The sequence below is a fragment of the Podarcis raffonei genome, chromosome 13 (genome assembly GCF_027172205.1).
Source record: "Podarcis raffonei isolate rPodRaf1 chromosome 13, rPodRaf1.pri, whole genome shotgun sequence".
NCBI lineage: Eukaryota > Metazoa > Chordata > Lepidosauria > Squamata > Lacertidae > Podarcis > Podarcis raffonei.
In genome coordinates, this window is record NC_070614.1 from 33028923 (window position 1) to 33049215 (window position 20293).

The 20293-nt window shown below is 40.5% G+C and overlaps 1 protein-coding gene across 1 annotated transcript; it reads right to left on the reverse strand.

Annotated features, from left to right (window-relative positions):
- Positions 1-9476: 9476 nt before the first annotated feature.
- LOC128398780 (vomeronasal type-2 receptor 26-like) lies at positions 9477-16510 on the reverse strand. The gene is made up of 5 exons (XM_053360035.1): positions 16349-16510; positions 14742-15059; positions 13644-13871; positions 12883-13009; positions 9477-10378 (listed from the first exon to the last, which is right to left on the reverse strand). Exons 1-5 carry the CDS (start codon positions 16508-16510, stop codon positions 9477-9479), a joined length of 1737 nt encoding a protein of 578 aa, XP_053216010.1.
- Positions 16511-20293: the final 3783 nt, after the last annotated feature.

The window sequence follows — 20293 nt, forward strand, 5'->3', positions numbered from 1 at the left end:
ATGTGTTCAATACATTGAGGATGCATTACTGCAATGAAGTCCACCGGGGGTTTCCTTTGAAGGTTTCGAAATTTCACTTGTTCCAAAATGTGGCAGCTCATATCTTATTCAGAAGTAAATATTAGGAACATATTTCTCTTCTCTTGAAGCTTCTAGTACATTTCCAGACCCATTTCAAAAACTGACTGATAATTTTTAAAGTCTGACATTTCTTAGACACACACACACACACACAGACGAAACCTCCCATTTGAATTGATGACTGCATTAAGATCTGCTTGGAGGGTTGTGACTCTAGGTTATGTTGTTTTATGTTCTGTTCCCTGTGTATTTTATAAAATTACTCCTCCTACCCTTCTGGTGTGAGATCTTTCCTTCCGGACACCGAGCACAATCATAGCAGCAAAATCTCTCTCCCTCCTTCTTCTTCCTGCTATAGCCAGGATAGCAGTTGTCATTGCATATAGAAACTGGTAGCGCCTGTACAGAAACATGAAGGATTTTTAGCAAGACCAGTCATCCATTCTACACAATGGGGTGTATGGCAAACAGAAATAACATGACCTGATATTGGTCCCCATGCACCAAAATTGTCAGTCTTTATACCAGTCAGAATTAAAAAGATCAGTGAAAGGTGGAAAACTGCAGTTCCTTTATCTCTCTCATTCAATTAGCTCTGCATCAAACCATGGACCTACAAAAGGTAGTTAGTCTCAAGTGCTGGATGATTGAGGGAGATTACAGTGTGCTTATAAGGTAGCCAAAATGCTGCCCTCTAGACATAACTATAACTCCAATCAGTGGTCAGGAATGATGGGACTTGTGCATTGTAGAGGACTTCACATGGAGGTAAACGAAAAACTAATTCCTTACATTTAATTAACTGATGGGTTTGATTAATAAGAACAATGCTTAAGTTCATCAGAAAGGTGTTGCTGCCCTCATGAAATATAAATCAAGATGATGAAGCATCTTTGAGATGAGGCCTTGTTCATGAAATAAAGAGATTCTGTGAGATTTTAGAAGAATTAAAGCTCAACTGCAATGATATGTTTTCATAAGATAAGTCTCACCTGATTAAAGCTTTGGTGCCAGACAATTTGGTCATCATGAATTGTTAACTCTTTGCCTGGAGGAGCTTGAGGTTCTAGCCTTCCAACTTTTACTCTCATCACTGAGCCATTGGAAAACATCATCCAATTGGTAACATCAAAACTGGCCACCATTTCTCCATTTCCATCAAAGTGCACAATTTCTCTAGCACTATTATTGAATATGACCCTACTTAGAAAGTGATGGACCTAATTTGGAAGAGTATATTGACAAAGGGATAAATAATGATTCTAGGCCTCCCAAATATTCCAATATTTAGCATTCTTAAAAGTCTGTCTGGGTCTTCTTCTATGTATGAGTTCACTTTCTATTGCTTGCTGTTGTTTCTCTCTATTAGGCTACAAATGCTTGGTCCATTATGGGGAAAAGGTCATTAGTAACATTACTTATCAAAATGAATACCCTCATCCCCAAACAGTCCCCTACTGCTGGAATTGTTTCATGCAAAGATAGAAGTGCCTTTATTTCTGGATCTTAAGCTAATCTGTTCTGTAGCCATTGTATTTAATTGTCAGTACCTGCCAGGGTTGTATATTCTGAACAGCTAATTTCCTTCCTTCTTCCATTGTTCTGTATTTGAAGCTGTGCATGTACATGGCATGCAAAGCATGTGCCACAGCATAGACAGCATTGTAGACATTGTAGCTGTGGCCAGTCATGTCCATTTCAAACAGAATTCCAGGAATATTCTCCATCTTCTCCTTTCCAGTGCAGATTTTATTCTCCTTTTCCTCCTGTTCATTAGACTTTAATGAGCAGCTGAATGCCTGTTCCCAAAAGTCCTGGATAAAACCATCTCCTTTGGCCCAGGAAGGTCTTACCCCCTGAATGAACTTTTGAAATCCCAATGGCTGATTTGAATGAACGCTGAAGGATATGGAACCATGAAAGGCTTGTATATCCCAGATCTTTTGAACGGACAGTGATTCAAAATCCCAGTGGGATGTAACAATCCACACTTTGCCCAGAGGTGGCAGTGACAAGAAAGGTGCTAGAAATAGCAACATTCTCATAACCTGAAAGGATGGAGGTTCTCCATATACAAAGAACACACTGACCTTTCTCTCCATGAGAATCTCATAGTTTTTCCGCTGCTGTATAAGCAATTCTATCAATTTATCCACATAATTACATTTTGGTATTCTTACTATGAAGGCATAACATATGCCATTCTGGGAGAGCATTGGCACCATGGTCTGTAAAAACTGGTCCCCTTTGTCATCTGCCACAGCCAAAAGCCCAACCCATGTCCATCTGAAATGCTGAAGTAACCGCACAGCTCCCATGTATTGGTAGGCTTCGTTGGGAACCATCTGGTACAAAAATGGAAATAGCATTTTGCCATGTTGTACTGCTAGAAATGACCCATAAGTGAGCTGAAATAAAACATATAAGATTTTTTTCACATAACAAAAAAGTGTGTCTTTGTATCCCAGAGTTGCAAATGGTCCTGTAGGCAATCAAGTGCAAAATCTAGGATGATGCAGGCAATCAAGCATTTGACCACCCGTGATTTATAGCTTTTCATCCCTCTACTTGAAGAATTCCAGGAAGTACCATTTGATAATTAGTTCTACATCTGAACTGGACTGACACATGCAGACACTCTTTCAAGGTATCTGAATTTTTTCTTTGAAGCTTGTGAATCCTTACAGCAACAGGAAAAGGAAGGGGGAGGACAAGGTGCTTTGTGCTTTCTTATGGTTTTCAAATGGCCTCCTTTTTTCTTGTCTTCTCCTGCATAATGAAAGAGATGTGTGTAGACGCTGCTATGTTATTTTGTTTGTTATTTCGGAAAAGAGGGGGGAGGCTTTTGATTTATGCTCAACGAGGAATTTAACAAGGTTTTACTATGACCCCCCCTCAACTGAGGCTGAATGGACTTCATTTAAAATTATTCATAGACTGGAGTAGGAGTGCTGTCACAGGAATGTGTGTGTGTGGGGGGAGAGAATGAACTGCTGCTGAACAGATGTGGTAAAGAGGCTGAATTTGAGAAAAAAACATCCTGCTTTTTAACTGTGTTCAGAGGAAGAACTCCAGAGTGGAATTTTAATGGCGGAGTTTGGATATGCACTCTGTGAGTTATTTATGGCTGCAGCTCATACGCTAGTCTGTTAACAGAGGAAGGAATGGAATGTGACCTTGTACCATCCCGATAAACACTGCAAATAACTGAAAAATGGAAGAAAGTAATTAACTCTCCCAGCACACCAGGTCCGGAACAACAATGTATATGAAGGACTACACACGTGAAATGGATTATTTATTAATAAAATGTAACGGAGGTGCTGTTCGTATGGTGAAAAACATGGCCAGCTGGACGAATGGTTTAACGGCAAGTGAAGGATGTCAACTGGACTCTAAATAAAAAATTATGCAGCTATGCGAGGGAATGATGATGATCATATGTTTGGAACAGGAACAGGAAACCGGATTTTAAGAAATTGTATTAAATTAAATTTGGTTTGATTTGTAATAATTTGGAAAATGAATAAAAATAATTTTAAAAGAAAAAAGAAAACAAGAACGGTGAATACAGATAATATGTGCTTGCCTGATTTCCTTTCCTGACTGTGAATGAACATGTGAATTTCCATTTCCATGTGTGCTTGGAGTGGAATCCTCCAGCATCCCTGATCAAGATGGTGCAACACTTTTGTGGTATCTCTAGACCAAGAGCTTACCTGTGGAGTCTTGTGCATTGCTGAAATAATGGCCATATTGACAGAGATTTCAGAGATAGATCCACCAATGAAAGCTATCAGCTTGTTCTGGTCATCACAACAGAAGTTGGGGACAAACCGTTGTTGTTTGGAAAGCAGGCTCAGGGTGGCTTTATAGGTCATTCTTGCACTGAAGTAGCTATTGAGGATATAGAACCCCAGAGAGACGTTTGATAAGATGCTGGGATTCTCATTGATCTCTTTGACAGCAAATGCTAAAGCCAGAATGTGCTGGTAGTTCTTAGGCAGCGAACTGTAAAAAAAGGTACAACCTGTTTAATAAAACAATAGCCAATGAGCCACAGAAATACATTTGTACACTTCATCATCATTCAACAGCAAACCTCTGATATTGAGATGTACCTCAATACTACAGAAGTTGCAAAAGCCAAGGAGATAATAGAATAAAGCTAGCAGAAAGTATCTGTCAGGAATGAGCCAGCTCCTAGTGGAACTTCACAGCCTGCTGAAGAACAGACAGGTTAGAATTGACATTGAGCAAAGAACAAAGCAGACAGGGGTGTCTCCTCCAGGCATTGGAATGCCAGTTGCCGAGGAAATGACTGAGAGTGGGCTGGAACACAGCCAAAGCTCTCAGGAAGCTCAATCAGTCACAAACAGGCACAGAGATAGTCTGTCAGAACAGGAAGAGGCTGGAGCTAATCTAATAAGTCTGAAGAGTTGGTGAATGGGAGGGCTGCTGGATAGGAAGCAAAACAAGAGACGCAAGGGGTGATGGTTCAATATATTCTGTAGAAACTGGAAGGAGTCTTCAGAAGGGTCATCTTGAGTGATAATATCGACTGTGTTAGAGCCGTCCGGAGCTATCTGTTTGTTTTTGCAATAAATCCTGCTTTTTAATTACCTATGCTTACTGCGGTATGAAGCTGGGAACCTGGACTCCTGACAGTAACCTATATGAAACATATAGTTTTCTGATAAATATTTAAATTATCAGAATGTTTTGGGGTCATTTAAGGCCTTAGTATACTGTTCCTTGCATTGTTAGATTCACTTTCTTTACAAAAATAATGTTTTGTCAATAAAACATTACAACAGTAATGTAATGCAATGTAATAAAGGACGATTTTATTCATGTTTGCTTGAATGTGAATAGAACCCCTCTCACAATCATGTACCATGCCATATTAATCAACAGAGGGACTGTATGCAAGGACATTGTGAGTGGGACTTGAATGTGTGCCCGTCCCTTGTCCACCCATTGATCATTGAACATGCCTAAAAACCTGAATTCCTGAAAGGCAGGGACATATTAATGTAAATTAAATGCATCTACCATTTATCATAGGCATCTTCTCATTTAGGAGTCAGATTCGATTGATGGCCCCAATCCATGGTGCTTTAATATCCAGACACAAAGCCTAGATTGTCCCAGTGTATAGTCTCAATGTGTTACAGCATGAAGGAGAAGAAATAATATCTTAATGATGTGCACTCAGATATTGAGAACCAAACTATTGTTGAATGAGAGAGAAATGGAAGTTTGTGCGGGAAGGGAGGGAAGGGAGAGAGAAGGAAGGAAGGAAGGAAATCTTACATGGATTCCTCAATCAAGGCCTGTGCTGGCTGTTCCAAAAAGGAGAGGTTGTTATAAAGGAAGTAGACTTGAGAAACAATCCCACCAATGGCAAAATCTCCTGACTGGTAAAATTCATGAGGGATAGGATGAGGATCATTATATATGGAACAATTAATAGAATGAGTCTTGCATACTGTATGACATAGCATTGCAAGCAGCAAAGCTACCACCAATATGATTTTATTGACAAAAAGTCCCCTCCAAACGTATGTTTCCATCTACAGCACATATGAGGATATTACCAGTTTTGCTACAGCCTTCTTAGAATCGTAGTTGATTCTGCTGCTACACTTGGTTACCACGTGGTCTTCTAGGGAATTTGGGTGCCAGTCTTATATTTAAAAGTAGCTCCTTATCAATCTGTGACTTTCAACAGCATATTCTTGTTATCTCCTCTCTGTATTCTTGAAGGGAAATCTTAAGAAGTATGCCTTTTCCTTTTCTTAAAAAATAGCCATGTGCTTCTTTTCACCTACAGGTATCTATTATCTTGTTCTTAAAATGTAAGAAAAGAAGTGTAACCTTGAGGATTTTCAATCAGCTTGTCCAAAAGAATGTAAGGTACATTAGGGTATGGCAGTGTGCAGGAATGAATGTGTAAATCAATAACTAATAAACACGGGACTTTTTTACAGTAAGGAATTGAGAAGTTGAAGATGAATAGAGCAATAAGAATGAGAACTGGGATACATATACAGTAGTTTTTTTTTTAGTGGGGGGAAGGGACTTAAAATCATGACAGGAAAAGTTGATGGATGCAAGGGAAACAAATATAGAGCAAATGATCATAGAAAGAAAATTGGCACCATCTTACCTATGTCTAGATTGTGTTCTTAGTAACATGTGTGATTTATAGCTGTCCTCAGATGCTGATTGTCATCTTGCTAATGGACTCTGGATGTCAATTGTATGAGAAAATGAAAAACAGCAGTTATGATTATATATTCCCCAGTGTGTTGTTGGTCTCTGCAGCTGCATCATGTGGAACTGCTAGGAGTTTTCCCTATTATAGAACAATTATTTTCTTCTTAGAAGGATAATAACTAGTTGGTGGAAATTTGCCGGGTGAACGCAAGTTACCTTTGCCTGGGACTATATCTAAATATGCTGCCAGGTTTTTGGTTTTTTTTTAGTATGCCTTTCTCATGATGTACAAATCTTTATGCGATTTTACCTAATATACACGTTTCTGCAATGCAGTGTTCCTTAATATAATGCATTTTTAAAAAATCTTTTCAATAATATATGCATTTCTATGTACACTTTAGTCCAGTCTAGTACACTTTAGTCTATGCATTATTGCACACAGTATCTGGCTGCAGAACTGCATTGAAAAATTCAGAAACGTGCACATTTTAAAGAATGCTTGTGTTTTGGCCACACATTGTTTCTGTAAATGTGAATTAAGTAGGTTGATATTTAAATGCAAACTAAATTGAATTTCTTCCTCATCCCTGGATAAGACTTATATCAAATGTTCAAGCCATGCTCTACTCTGGCCCTGCACACTACTGTGCCCCTGGAAGGTTGCTCATATGCGAATATGGCCCATGGACTGAAAATCCCTGTTCCCCATGGAATTGTGGCAGGGTGGCAGCTGTGGCATGGAGTGGCCATGGTGGAGAGGGCGGCTCCTTGCCCTAGCCTCAGCATGACAGGAGGGGTTGCTTCTTCCTCTTGCATCCTGCTAGGTGCCAGGAAATGCATACAGGATTCTGTGAAGTGTGAAATAGACTTCCCTGCATGGGAGGGGTGAGGCCAGTACATGTGCTTGCCTTGCTCTTTTCAAGCCCAGAATTAGGGAAGGAATGGAAAGGACTTGGGAGAGCTCTCTTGCGTGGTCTATCTGCCTCAGCCAGCCCTCCACTTGCACTCTCCCTCTGATTTAATTGCAGCACGTACCACTATTGACCTGACCCTTGAGCTGGGGAAGCTGTGCAGTTGGTTGCTGACTCTGGGCCTCCTGGCTCTGGAGTCCTGGAGTCTGTACCATGGACCTAGAAGGTGCAGGGCTTGTCAGTCCAAACACTGCACAGTCTCATCAGGGTTGGCCTTAAGGCAATTGGAGCAATTTGCCCAAATAGGGCTCTGCAGGCAGCTCGTAAGGAGCCCCCAGCACCAGGGGGGCACTTCATGCACATTATACAGTGACCCCTGAAAGTGATCAACCCCTACTATCAATCAATTGGGTTGGTCGATTTTACAATACACACTCAATGCCTATGCCAAAACCGGCTTACATCTGCAATCAATATAAGTCATGGCCTGATTTGATCCCAATACTGGACACTTGAGTCTTCTTGCATGCCTGCCCCCTTCCCATGGCTCCACTGGAGCTGGGCCCACAAATGTTCTTCAGTCCTGGCATACTGACTTCTCCAGTTACTCTACTCTCTGTAGTCATGCGAGGAGGAAACAGAGTGAGCAAAAAGTGGAGGCAAGGGCAAGGAAACAGCAGAGAAAGGACTATTGGGAGTGAAATTAATGTATAACAATAGAATAATAGTAATAATAAATACTGCTTTGTGTATATATGAGGACAATGAAATTATGCAGATATTTCAGAGAAAAGGTGCTTTTTCAGGAGAGATTTTCAATCAAAGAAGAAATAGCAAGGTGAAACAAGAAGAAATAACAAGGTGAGATACCAACTTTGGGATAAACAAGGAGCACAAGTTGAGTAACTGTTTAACTGGTTCAACAACAACTAATAACATTGCTGTCTACTCAGTGTGTATGTGTGGCAATTCCTTCTAGTTCCAACCTGGCTCCAACAGAGAAGCAGTTGGGACACAGATATGTAGCTAACGTAACATATAGATTGGCCTTATGTCACTGCTCAGCTCATAATTGACACAGGTCTTGTGGTATGTTGAGGGAGAACATCCATTCTGAACCGTAGGCCCAACCGAGGGCATGTAGGAGTGGTTGGATGCAGAGATACTAAAGAAGGATGTCAAAAACAACAGAATGGCCACTTCTAGCACTTTATTAAGAATGTGTAGACTTAGAGCAAAGCAACCTGCCAATCTCCTAGGCTTTGCAGACATGGAACAGAGACCACAGCAAGGAGAGGGCTCGTCTCTGCCCAAGCAAATATGCACATATTCTTTATACACAAAACAGCATACCAGGCCCAGTCTCTTTCCCCTGTCCCACAACCACCAACATCCCTGGAGGGGAAAAGACACCATTTCAGTATAATTGCAGAATCCTTTTCCGCTTACACACCAACATGGAAGAAGGAGGGGAATCTGGTAGCCTTTTCCTTTCTTAAAGGAGCCACAATTGTTGCATGGTCCCCTGTCTGGTAACCTCCAAGACAGACACAGTAAAACATGGTATGCGAACCCTCATTACATTCTAATATAATTTCCTCATTCAATGAGTGCATGTCCATATCTGGAAATGGAGTTGTATTTTAAGTTCTTGAAAGTTGTGTAAGGCATTTAAAATCAAAGGGATCAAAGTTTTGGTTTGGCAGCATTCAAAATGTCTCTTGGTGCATCTGCCTTTCTTGCTCTAAGGCCTACCCACTCTGTGCACCTGTTCAATTTCAGGGAGAACAATGGGGGCAGGTCTATCTTCAAACTGTCAGAACAACTTAAAATAAAAGCAATAATTTCTCCTCTCTCTTTTTCAGGAATCCTGCATAATTTACACATCCCCTTTTATTTCTATCTGATTAATCTGTGATATGTTCAATTGTCGTTTTGAGTGCTTGCAGCTCCATTTGGATATTTAAGCTGGTGTTAATCGCTTGGTTAAAAAACAATTAAACATTGGTAGAATTAAAACTATATATATAGAAATGATTGAAAACATAAAACAGTTATAATAAAAGCAGCACTGCACCTGCCCTTTCATTACAAGCATTCAGTTTCCAAAAGCCCGTTGGAACAAGTGAGTCTTCACTTCCCAGTGGCAGGACAACAAGGTGGGAGCCAGTCTAACCTCTCTAGGAGCAAGTTCCCAAGGGCCTTCCCTGAATATCTCAGAAATACGGTCTTAAAATAAAAAGATGAACATACAGTCTTTCATTTTCTCCCTCTTATTAGCTGGTCCCTGTTGTTCAGTTCAGGCCTCAGCGCAATGATATAGCATTTTGGGAAAAAGATGCAACCCAGTAATCCAGCACTAGAAGACAGGATGGAGAAGATCTCCACAGCCACCATGTATTTTCCTTTGGTGCTCAGGTAAGTTGGAACAAAGGATAACCAAACAGTGCAAAACACCAACATGCTGAAAGTGATGAATTTGGCTTCGTTGAAACTGTCTGGTAACTTCCTAGCCAGGAAAGCAACAATGAAGCTGACAATGGCCAGGAAGCCCATATAGCCCAAGACACAGTAAAACATGGTAGCCGAACCCTCATTACATTCCAGGATGATTTCCCCATCCAATGACTGCATGTCCACATCTGGGAATGGAGGAGAAACAAATAGCCAAACTGTGCAAATCCCAACTTGAATAGAGGAGCAGGAAAGGACAATTGAATTTGCTAGTCCTTTCCCAATCCATTTTCTCATCCTGGATCCTGGTTTGGTTGCCATGAATGCCAGAACCACAGTGATGGTTTTTGCTAAAACGCTGGAAAGGGCCACAGAAAACACAATGCCAAAAATTGTCTGTCGGAGAAGGCAGGTCACCATTCCAGGCTGTCCAATGAAAAGCAAAGAACAAAGGAAGCAAAGGAGGAGGGAGATGAGGAGGGTGTAAGTGAGGGTCTGATTGTTGGCTTTGACAATGGGAGTCTTGTTGTGCTTCCTAAAAGTCCCAAGTATTAAAATTGTGATCAAAGAGAAAGAAATAATCAAGATAGCTAAGATGATCCCTAAAGTTTCTTTGTAAGTGAGATAGTTTGGGACCCTTGGAATACACCCAGTTTGGTCCTTGTTGGGATACTGATCTTCAGGGCAATTGACACAGGTGTCCATGTCTGGGGGGGAAAGGAAGCAATGCTATAAGTATTTCAAGATTTATCAAACATTTATCAAAAAGAATTAAGTTTTCCACAGAATGAAATTACTTTTTTTTCACATTTTGTAATTATTTGACGAACTCCAAGGTAGTCCATTAATTGCAAAGTGTGCATCATTTTGTTTAATCTTGTTCCACAATGGTCATGTGGATTGTGGTGAAGTGGCACTTTACATAGCTAAGAGTCTTCTCCCCCCCATGACCAGGTATTTCCTGATTACTATATCATTTTTAGCCATATCTTCAGAATGCAGCCTTTCACAAATGCCATTCTTTCTCAAATCTCTGCCTTTCTAATCTCATGTGGTCCAAACTGCATGGACAAAAGTTCTTGCTGTTTTCTGGCTACATGTGCACTTTGCAGAACATAGTGATGTCTGGCAGCTATAAGAGGCAAAAGCCATGGGATGGCTCCATGAGAGCACAGGTGAGAGAGCAAGTGTTTGTGTGAGAGGCAAAGAGCTTTTAAGGATAAGTACAATAGTGATGGATATACAAAGGTAAAGAAGGGCAAGGTAAGAGTGGAGGAAGGAAATCAAAGTGTGCATTTTAATTTTTTCATTTAGCTTGCAACATATACTTCTAATTTGTTGTTTTTTTTTTGTTTTAGTGTGATTTTTACTGCCATTTTTATTGTGTTTGCAATGTAGATAGCTTTTTTACTTTTTACTTTCTTGGGTTCCATGACAGCAGTCACGAAATTAAAAGACGCCTGCTTCTTGGGAGAAAAGCAACAAATCTAGACAGCATCTTAAAAAGCAGACACATCCCCTTGCCGACAATGGTCTGTATAGTTAAAGCTATGCTTTTCCCAGTAGTGATGTATGGAAGTGAGAACTGGACCATAAAGAAGGCTGATCACCAAAGAATTTATGCTTTTGATTATGGTGCTGAAGGAGACTCTTGAGAGTCCCATGGACTGCAAGAAGATCAAACCTATCCATTCTGAAGGAAATCCACCCTGAGTGCTCACTGGAAAAAGCAAATGCAGAAACTCCAGTGAAATATATAAGGCTTATGCTGGCAAGACGGGGCAATTCAGAGCCCAAAAACCTCAACACTGACGTCACATCCCAAGAAGGCATTGCCAGCCTTCACACACTGAGCAAGTTTAGGCCCTCCTGAAACTGAGGCTGCAATACTTTGGCCACCTCATGAGAAGAGAAGACTCCCTGGAAAAGACCCTGATGTTGGGAAAGATTGAGGGCACAAGGAGAAGGGGACAACAGAGGACGAGATGGTTGGACAGTGCACTTGAAGCTACCAACATGAGTTTGACCAAACTGCGGGAGGCAGTGGAAGACAGGAGTGCCTGGAGTGCTCAGGTCCATGGGGTCACGAAGAGTCGGACACGACTAAACGACTCAATGACTCAACGACTAAACAACAACAACAACAACAACAACATATATACAGCTTAGACCTGTTAGGGAACTGCTTGCTGGTTCTACACTGAAATAAGCATCTTGTATCCCTTTTTGATGCAGGGCCTAAACTTGCTGAGTGTGTGAAGGCTGGCAATGCCTTCTTGGGATGTGACGTCAGTGTTGAGGTTTTTGGGCTCTGAATTGCCCCCTCTTGCCAGCATAAGCCTTATATATTTCACTGGAGTTTCTGCATTTGCTTTTTCTTCCCTTCAAGTACATTGTTCCATCTGTATGCTTATTGCACTTTCATAAGCCTTCTGTCTTTTGGACTTACTTCAGCTGTGCCTCTTTTCCTCAATACGGTGGCTGCTCTTCAAAGATGCTTTAACTTATTGCAGCAATATCATTGGTGGTCATATATATATATATATATATATATATATATATATATATATATATATATATATATAAATCTGCCAATTGAATTGATGAGTGCATTAAGATCTGCTTGGAGGGTTGTGACTCTAGGTTATGTTGTTTTATGTTCTGTTCCCTGTGTATTTTATAAAATTTATTGATTACTTATAATGGCTTGGCTCTCCCAGAGAAGCGAGACTCTGGTAGTAATTATCTCAGGTTTATTGCTCAAACACATACCGGTAAATCACTCCGGAGCTCCTTCACTCCGTGTCTGACTCCAAGTTTGCAGCTGCCGAGTCTAAACTCTGCCCCTTCCTCTTCCTCCAATAGGGGAAAAAGCCCTTTCGCTTCCGCTCTTTTCCCCTCCTCTCACTGACCTTTTTGCGCCTTCGAGTTTTTGGGCTGGCTATTCCCGGCCTCCCTCCCTCTGTTTCTGAGCTCAGACTGCTATTTTGTGTATCTCTGCTCTGGCTCCCCTTTCCTTGCTCACTATGCTCAGGGATCAGGTTACCATTGCTATCTGCTGCCTGCTCTCTGTTCCCTGAAGCCATGCCGCTAGGCTGTCCCTCCTCCCTCTCACATTCCAGCTCACATTCCAGTGTCCTTATCTCTCTTTGTCTGTTCTCATTCCCAGCCTCTGTCAGCTCTGGAAGAAAGCTGACATTACTCCTCCTACCCTTCTGGTGTGAGGTCTTTCCTTCCGGACACCGAGCACAATCATAGCAGCAAAATCTCTCTCCCTCCTTCTTCTTCCTGCTATAGCCAGGATAGCAGTTGTCATTGCATATAGAAACTGGCAGTGCCTGTAAAGAAAATGAAGGATTTTTAGCAAGACCAGTCATCTATTCTACACAATGGGGTGTATGAGACAGAGCTGGTTTGGCAAACAAAAATAATGACCTGATATTGGTCTCCAAGCACATTGTCCCCATGCACCAAAATTGTCAGTCTTTACACCAGCCAGAATTAAAAAGATCAGTGAATGGCGGAAAACTGCACTTCTTTTATCTCTCTCATTCAGTTTGTTCTGCATCAAGCCATGGATCTATAAAAGGTAGTTAGTCTCAAGTGCTGGATGATTGAGGGAGATTACAGTGTGCTTATAAGGTAGCCAAAATGTTGCCCTCTAGACATAACTATAACTGCTATCAGTGGTCAAGAATGATGGGACTTGTACATTGTAGTGGACTTCACATGGAAGTAAATGAAAAACTAATTCCTTATCTAATTTGTTCAGCTCCCATACATTTAATTGATTGGCTTGATTAATAATAACAACAGTTCATCAGAAATGCATTGCTGCCCTCATGAAATATCAATCAAGATGATGAAGCATCTTTGAGATGAGGCCTTGTTCATGAAATAAAGATATTCTGTGAGATTTTACAAGAATTAAAGCTCGACTGCAATAATATGTTTTCAAAAGATAAGTCTCACCTGATTAAAGCTTTGGTGCCAGACAATTTGGTCATCATGAATGGTTAACTCTTTGCCTGGAGGAGCTTGAGGTTCTAGCCTTCCAACTTTTACTCTCATCACTGAGCCATTGGAAAACATCATCCAATTGGTAACATCAAAACTGGCCACCATTTCTCCATTTCCATCAAAGTGCACAATTTCTCTAGCACTATTATTGAATATGACCCTACTTAGAAAGTGATGGACCTAATTTGGAAGAGTATATTGACAAAGGGATAAATAATGATTCTAGGCCTCCCAAATATTCCAATTTTTAGCATTCTTAAAACTCTGTCTGGGTCTTCTTCTGTGTATTAGTTCACTTTCTATTGCTTACTGTCATTCCTCTCTATTAGGCGACAAATGCTTGGCCCACTATGGGGAAAAAGTCATTAGTGACACTGCTTATCAAAATGAATACCCTCATCCCCAAAGAGTCCCCTACTGCTGGAATTGTTTCATGCAAAGATAGAAGTGCCTTTATTTATGGATCATAAGCTAATCTGTTCTGTAGCCATTGTATTTAATTGTCAGTACCTGCCAGGGTTGTATATTCTGAACGGCTAATTTCCTTCCTTCTTCCATTGTTCTGTATTTAAAGCTGTGCATGTACATGGCATGCAAAGCATGTGCCACAGCATAGACAGCATTGTAGACATTGTAGCTGTGGCCAGTCATGTCCATTTCAAACAGAATTCCAGGAATATTCTCCATCTTCTCCTTTCCAGTGCAGATTTTATTTCCCCTTTCCTCCTCTTCATTAGACTTTAATGAGCAGCTGAATGCTTGTTCCCAGAAGTCCTGGATAAAACCATCTCCTTTGGCCCAGGAAGGTCTTACTCCCTTAATGAACTTTTGAAATCCCAATGGCTGATTTGAATGAACGCTGAAGGATATGGAACCATGAAAGGTTTGTATATCCCAGATCTTTTGAATGGACAGTGATTCAAAATCCCAGTGGGATGTAACAATCCACACTTTGCCCAGAGGTGGCAGTGACAAGAAAGGTGCTAGAAATAGCAACATTCTCAAAACCTGAAAGGATGGAGGTTCTCCATATACAAAGAATACACTGACTTTTCTGTCCGCAACAATCTCATAGTTTTTCCGCTGTTGTATGAGCAATTCTATCAATTTATCCACATAATTACATTTTGGTATTCTTAGTATGAAGGCATAACATATGCCATTCTGGGAGAGCATTGGCACCATGGTCTGTAAAAACTGGTCCCCTTTGTCATCTGCCACAGCCAAAAGCCCAACCCATGTCCATCTGAAATGCTGAAGTAACCGCACAGCTCCCATGTATTGGTAGGCTTCATTGGGAACCATCTGGTACAAAAATGGAAATAGCATTTTGCCATGTTGTACTGCCAGAAATGATCCATAAGTGAGCTGAAATAAAACATATAAGATTTTTTCACATAACAAAAAAGTGTGTCTTTGTATCCCAGAGCTGGAAATGGTCCTGTAGACAATCAAGTGCGAAATCTAGTATGATGCAGGCAATCAAGCATTTGACCACCCATGATTTATAGCTTTTCATCCCTCTGCTTGAAGAATTCCAGGAAGTACCGTTTGATAATTAGTTCTACATCTGAACTGGACTGACATGTGCAGACACTCTTTCAAGGTATCTGAATTTTTTCTTTGAAGCTTGTGAATCCTCACAGCAACAGGAAAAGGAAGGGGGAGGACAAGGTGCTTTGTGCTTTCTTATGGTTTTCAAATGGCCTCCTTTTTTCTTGTCTTCTCCTGCATAATGAAAGAGATGTGTGTAGCCGCTGCTATGTTATTCTGTTTGTTATTTTGGAAAAGAGGGGGGAGGCTTTTGATTTATGCTCAAAAAGGAATTTAACAAGGTTTTACTATACCCCCCCCCTTGACTGAGGCTAAATGGACTTTATTTAAAATTATTCATAGACTGGAGTAGGAGTGTTGATGCAGGAATGCAGTAGGGGGGAATGAACTGCTGCTGAACAGATGTGGTAAAGAGGCTGAATCTGAGAAAAAAAATCTTGCTTTTAGCTGTGTTCAGAGGAAGAACTCCAGAGCGGAATTTTAATGGCGGAGTTTGGATATGCACTCTGTGAGTTATTTATGGCTGCAGCTCATACGCTAGTCTGTTAACAGAGGAAGGAATGGAATTTGACTTTGTACCATCCAAATAAGTGAACAAAGAAAGATAGTAATTAACTCTCCCAGCATACCAGCTCTGGAACAACAATGTCTATGAAGGACTACACATGTGAAATGGATTATTTATGTATAAGATGTAACGGAGGTGCTGTTTGTATGGTGAAAAACATGGCCAGCTGGACGAATGGTTTAATGGCAAGTGAAGGATGTCAACTGGACTCTATATAAAAAAATTATGCAGCTATGCAAGGGAATGATGATGATCATATGTTTGGAACAGGAGCAGGAAACCGGATTTTAAGAAATTGTATTAAATTAAATTTGGTTTGATTTGTAATAATTTGGAAAATGAATAAAAATAATTTTAAAAGAAAAAAGAAAACAAGAACGGTGAACACAGATAATATGTGCTTGCCTGATTTCCTTTCCTGACTGTGAATGAACATGTGAATTTCCATTTCCATGTGTGCTTGGAGTGGAATCCTCCAGCATCCCTGATCAAGATGGTGCAACACTTTTGTGGTATCTCTAGACCAAGAGCTTACCTGTGGAGTCTTGTGCATTGCTGAAATAATGGCCATATTGACAGAGATTTCAGAGATAGATCCACCAATGAAAGCTATCAGCTTGTTCTGGTTATCACAACAGAAGTTGGGGACAAACCGTTGTTGTTTGGAAAGCAGGCTCAGGGTGGCTTTATAGGTCATTCTTGCACTGAAGTAGCTATTGAGGATATGGAACCCCAGAGAGACGTTTGATAAGATGCTGGGATTCTCATTGATCTCTTTGACAGCAAATGCTAAAGCCAGAATGTGCTGGTAGTTCTTAGGCAGCGAACTGTAAAAAGAGGTACAACCTGTTTAATAAAACAATAGCCAATGAGCCACAGAAATACATTTGAACACTTCATCATTATTCAACAGCAAACTTCTGATATTGAGATGTAACTCAATACTACAGAAGTTCAAAAGGCCAAGGAGATAATAGAATGAAGTTAGCAGAAAGTAAGCTATATGAAACATTTGAATGTTTTGGGGTCAACAAAACATTATAGTGTAATGAGGGAGGATTTTATTCATGTTTGCTTGAATGTGAATAGAACCCCTCTCACAATCATGCACCATGTCACATTAATCAACAGGGGGACTGGGAAGGCATGATGTATGGAAGGACATTGGGAGTGGGAATTGAATGTGTGCCTCTCCCTTGTCCACCCATTGAGCCTTGAACATGCCTGAAAGCCTCTATAACAACCATTTCAATCAATGAAGAAATATATTATACAATCAAGTCAGTTAGGTGTAAGCAACAAATAATGGATCCTTTAATTCCTGAAAGGCAGGGACACATAAGTGTAACTTAAATGCATCTGCCATTTGCAAAGAGGAGACTATCAAACCTCCATAAACTAACTTGCATTTGAAAACCATACTTCAGTTATGTCAGGGTAGTGGAAAGTGCCTGAGAGACAATTAAGAAATTACTTTTCAGAAAACATAAACTCCCATGATTTTCCCTGTGCAGTTTTTAAAATATTAAGAACAAGTGGGGACAAGACTATTCCTGAAAACCTATTTATCATACGCATACTCTCATTTAGGAGTCAGATTTGATTGATGGCCCCAATCCATGGTGCTTTAATATCCAAACACAAAGCCTAGATTGTCCCAGTGTAAGGTAGTTTCGATGAGTTGCATCATGAAGGAGAAGAAATAATGTCTTAATGATATGCACTCAGATATTGAGATCTGAACTATTGTTGAATGAGAGAGAGATGGAGGTGTGTGTGGGAAGGTTGGGGAGGGGAGGGGAGGGAAGGGAAGGGAAGGGAAGGAGAGAGAAGGAACGAAGAAAGGAAGGAAGGAAATCTTACATGGATTCCTCAATCAAGGCTTGTGCTGGCTGTTCCAAGAAGGAGAGGTTGTTATAAAGGAAGTAGACTTGAGAAACAATCCCACCAATGGCAAAATCTCCTGACTGGTAAAATTCATGAGGGATAGGATGAGGATCATTATATATGGAACAATTAATAGAATGAGTCTTGCATACAGTATGACATAGCATTAGAAGCAGCAATGTTACCACCAATATGATTTTGTTGACAAAAAGTCCCCTCCAAACGTACGTTTCCATCTACAGCACATATGAGGATATTACCAGTTTTGGTACAGGCTTCTTTGAATTGTGGTTTATTCTGCTGCTACACTTGGTTACCAAGTGGTCTTCTAGGGAATTTGGGTGCCAATCTTACATTTAAAAGTAGCTCCTTATCAATCTGTGACCTTCAACAACAAATTCTTGTTATCTCCTCCCTGTATTCTTGAAGGGAAATCTTAAGAAGTATGCCTTTTCCTTTTCTTAAAAAATAGCCATGTGCTCCTTTTCATCTACAGGTATCTATTATCTTGTCTTAAAATGTAAGAAAAGAAGTGTAACCTTGAGGATTTTCAATCAGCTTGTCCAAAAGAATGTAAGGTACATTAGGGTAAGGCAGGAATGAATGCGTAAATCAATAACTAAACAATGTGGGCCTGTTTTTGACAATAAGAAATTGAGAAGTAGAAGATGAATAGAGCAATAAGAATGAGAACTGGGATACATATAAAGTAGGGTTTTTTGGGAGTGGAGAAGGGGCTTAAAATCATTACAGAAAAAGGTGATGGACACAAGGGCAACATATAAAGAGCAAATTATCATAGAAAAAAATTGGCACCATCTTACCTATGCCTAGATTGTGTTCTTAACAAAATGTGTGATTTATAGCTGTCCTCAGATGCTTATTGTTCATCTTGCTAATGGACTCTGGATGTCAATTGTATGAGAAGATGAAAAATGGTAATTATGATTATATCTTCCCCAGTGTGTTGTTGGTCTCTGCAGCTGCATCATGCAGAGCTGCTAGGAGTTTTCCCCAAATCATAGAACAATTATTTTCTTGTTAGAAGGATAATAATTGTTGGTGGAAATTTGCCATGTGACTGCAAGTTAACATTGCCTGTGGCTATATTTAAATTTGCTGTCAGGTTTCTTTTTAGTATGTTTTTCTCCTGTTGTACAACTTTTTATCAATATAATTTTAATCAATATAAGTCATGGCCTGATTGATCCCAATACTGGACACTTGAGTCTTCTTGCATGCCTGCCCCCTTCCCATGGCTCCACTGGAGCTGGGCCCACAAATGTTCTTCAGTCCTGGCATACTGACTTCTCCAGTTACTCTACTCTCTGTAGTCATGCGAGGAGGAAACAGAGTGAGCAAAAAGTGGAGGCAAGGGCAAGGAAACAGCAGAGAAAGGACTATTGGGAGTGAAATTAATGTATAACAATAGAATAATAGTAATAATAAATACTGCTTTGTGTATATATGATGACAATGAAATTATGCAGATATTTCAGAGAAAAGGTGCTTTTTCAGGAGGGATTTTCAATCAAAGAAGAAATAGCAAGGTGAAACAAGAAGAAATAACAAGGTGAGATACCAACTTTGGGATAAACAAGGAGCACAAGTTGAGTAACTGTTTAACTGGTTCAACAACAACTAATAACATTGCTGTCTACTCAGTGTGTATGTGTGGCAATTCCTTCTAGTTCCAACCTGGCTCCAACAGAGAAGCAGTTGGGACACAGATATGTAGCTAACGTAACATATAGATTGGCCATATGTCACTGCTCAGCAAAGAAGTACGACAAGGCTGTATATTGTCTCCCTGCTTATTTACCTTATATGCAGAATTCATCATGCGAAAGGCTGGGCTGGATGAATCCCAAGCTGGAATTAAGATTGCCGGAAGAAATATCAACAACCTCAGATATGCAGATGACACAACCTTGATGGCAGAAAGTGAGGAGGAATTAAAGAACCTTTTAATGAGGGTGAAAGAGGAGAGTGCAAAATATGGTCTGAAGCTCAACATCAAAAAAACGAAGATCATGGCCACTGGGCCCATCACCTCCTGGCAAATAGAAGGGGAAGAAGTGGAGACAGTGAGAGATTTTACTTTCTTGGGCTCCATGATCACCGCAGATGGTGACAGCAGTCACGAAATTAAAAGACGCCTGCTTCTTGGGAGAAAAGCAATGAGAAACCTAGACAGCATCTTAAAAAGCAGAGACATCACCTTGCCGACAAAGGTCCGTAAAGTTAAAGCTATAAAATACTGGTTTTCTCAGTAGTGATGTATGGAAGTGAGAGCTGGACCATAAAGAAGGCTGATCACCGAAGAATTGATGCTTTTGAATTATGGTGCTGGGAGACGCATGAGAGTCCCATGGACTGCAAGAAGATCAAACCTATCTATTCTTAAGGAAATCAGCCCTGAGTGCTCACTGGAAGGACAGATCGTGAAGCTGAGGTGCCAATACTTTGGCCACCTCATGAGAAGAGAAGACTCTCTGGAAAAGACCCTGATGTTGGGAAAGATTGATGGCACAAGGAGAAGGGGACGACAGAGGACGAGATGGTTGGACAGTGTTCTCGAAGCTACCAACAT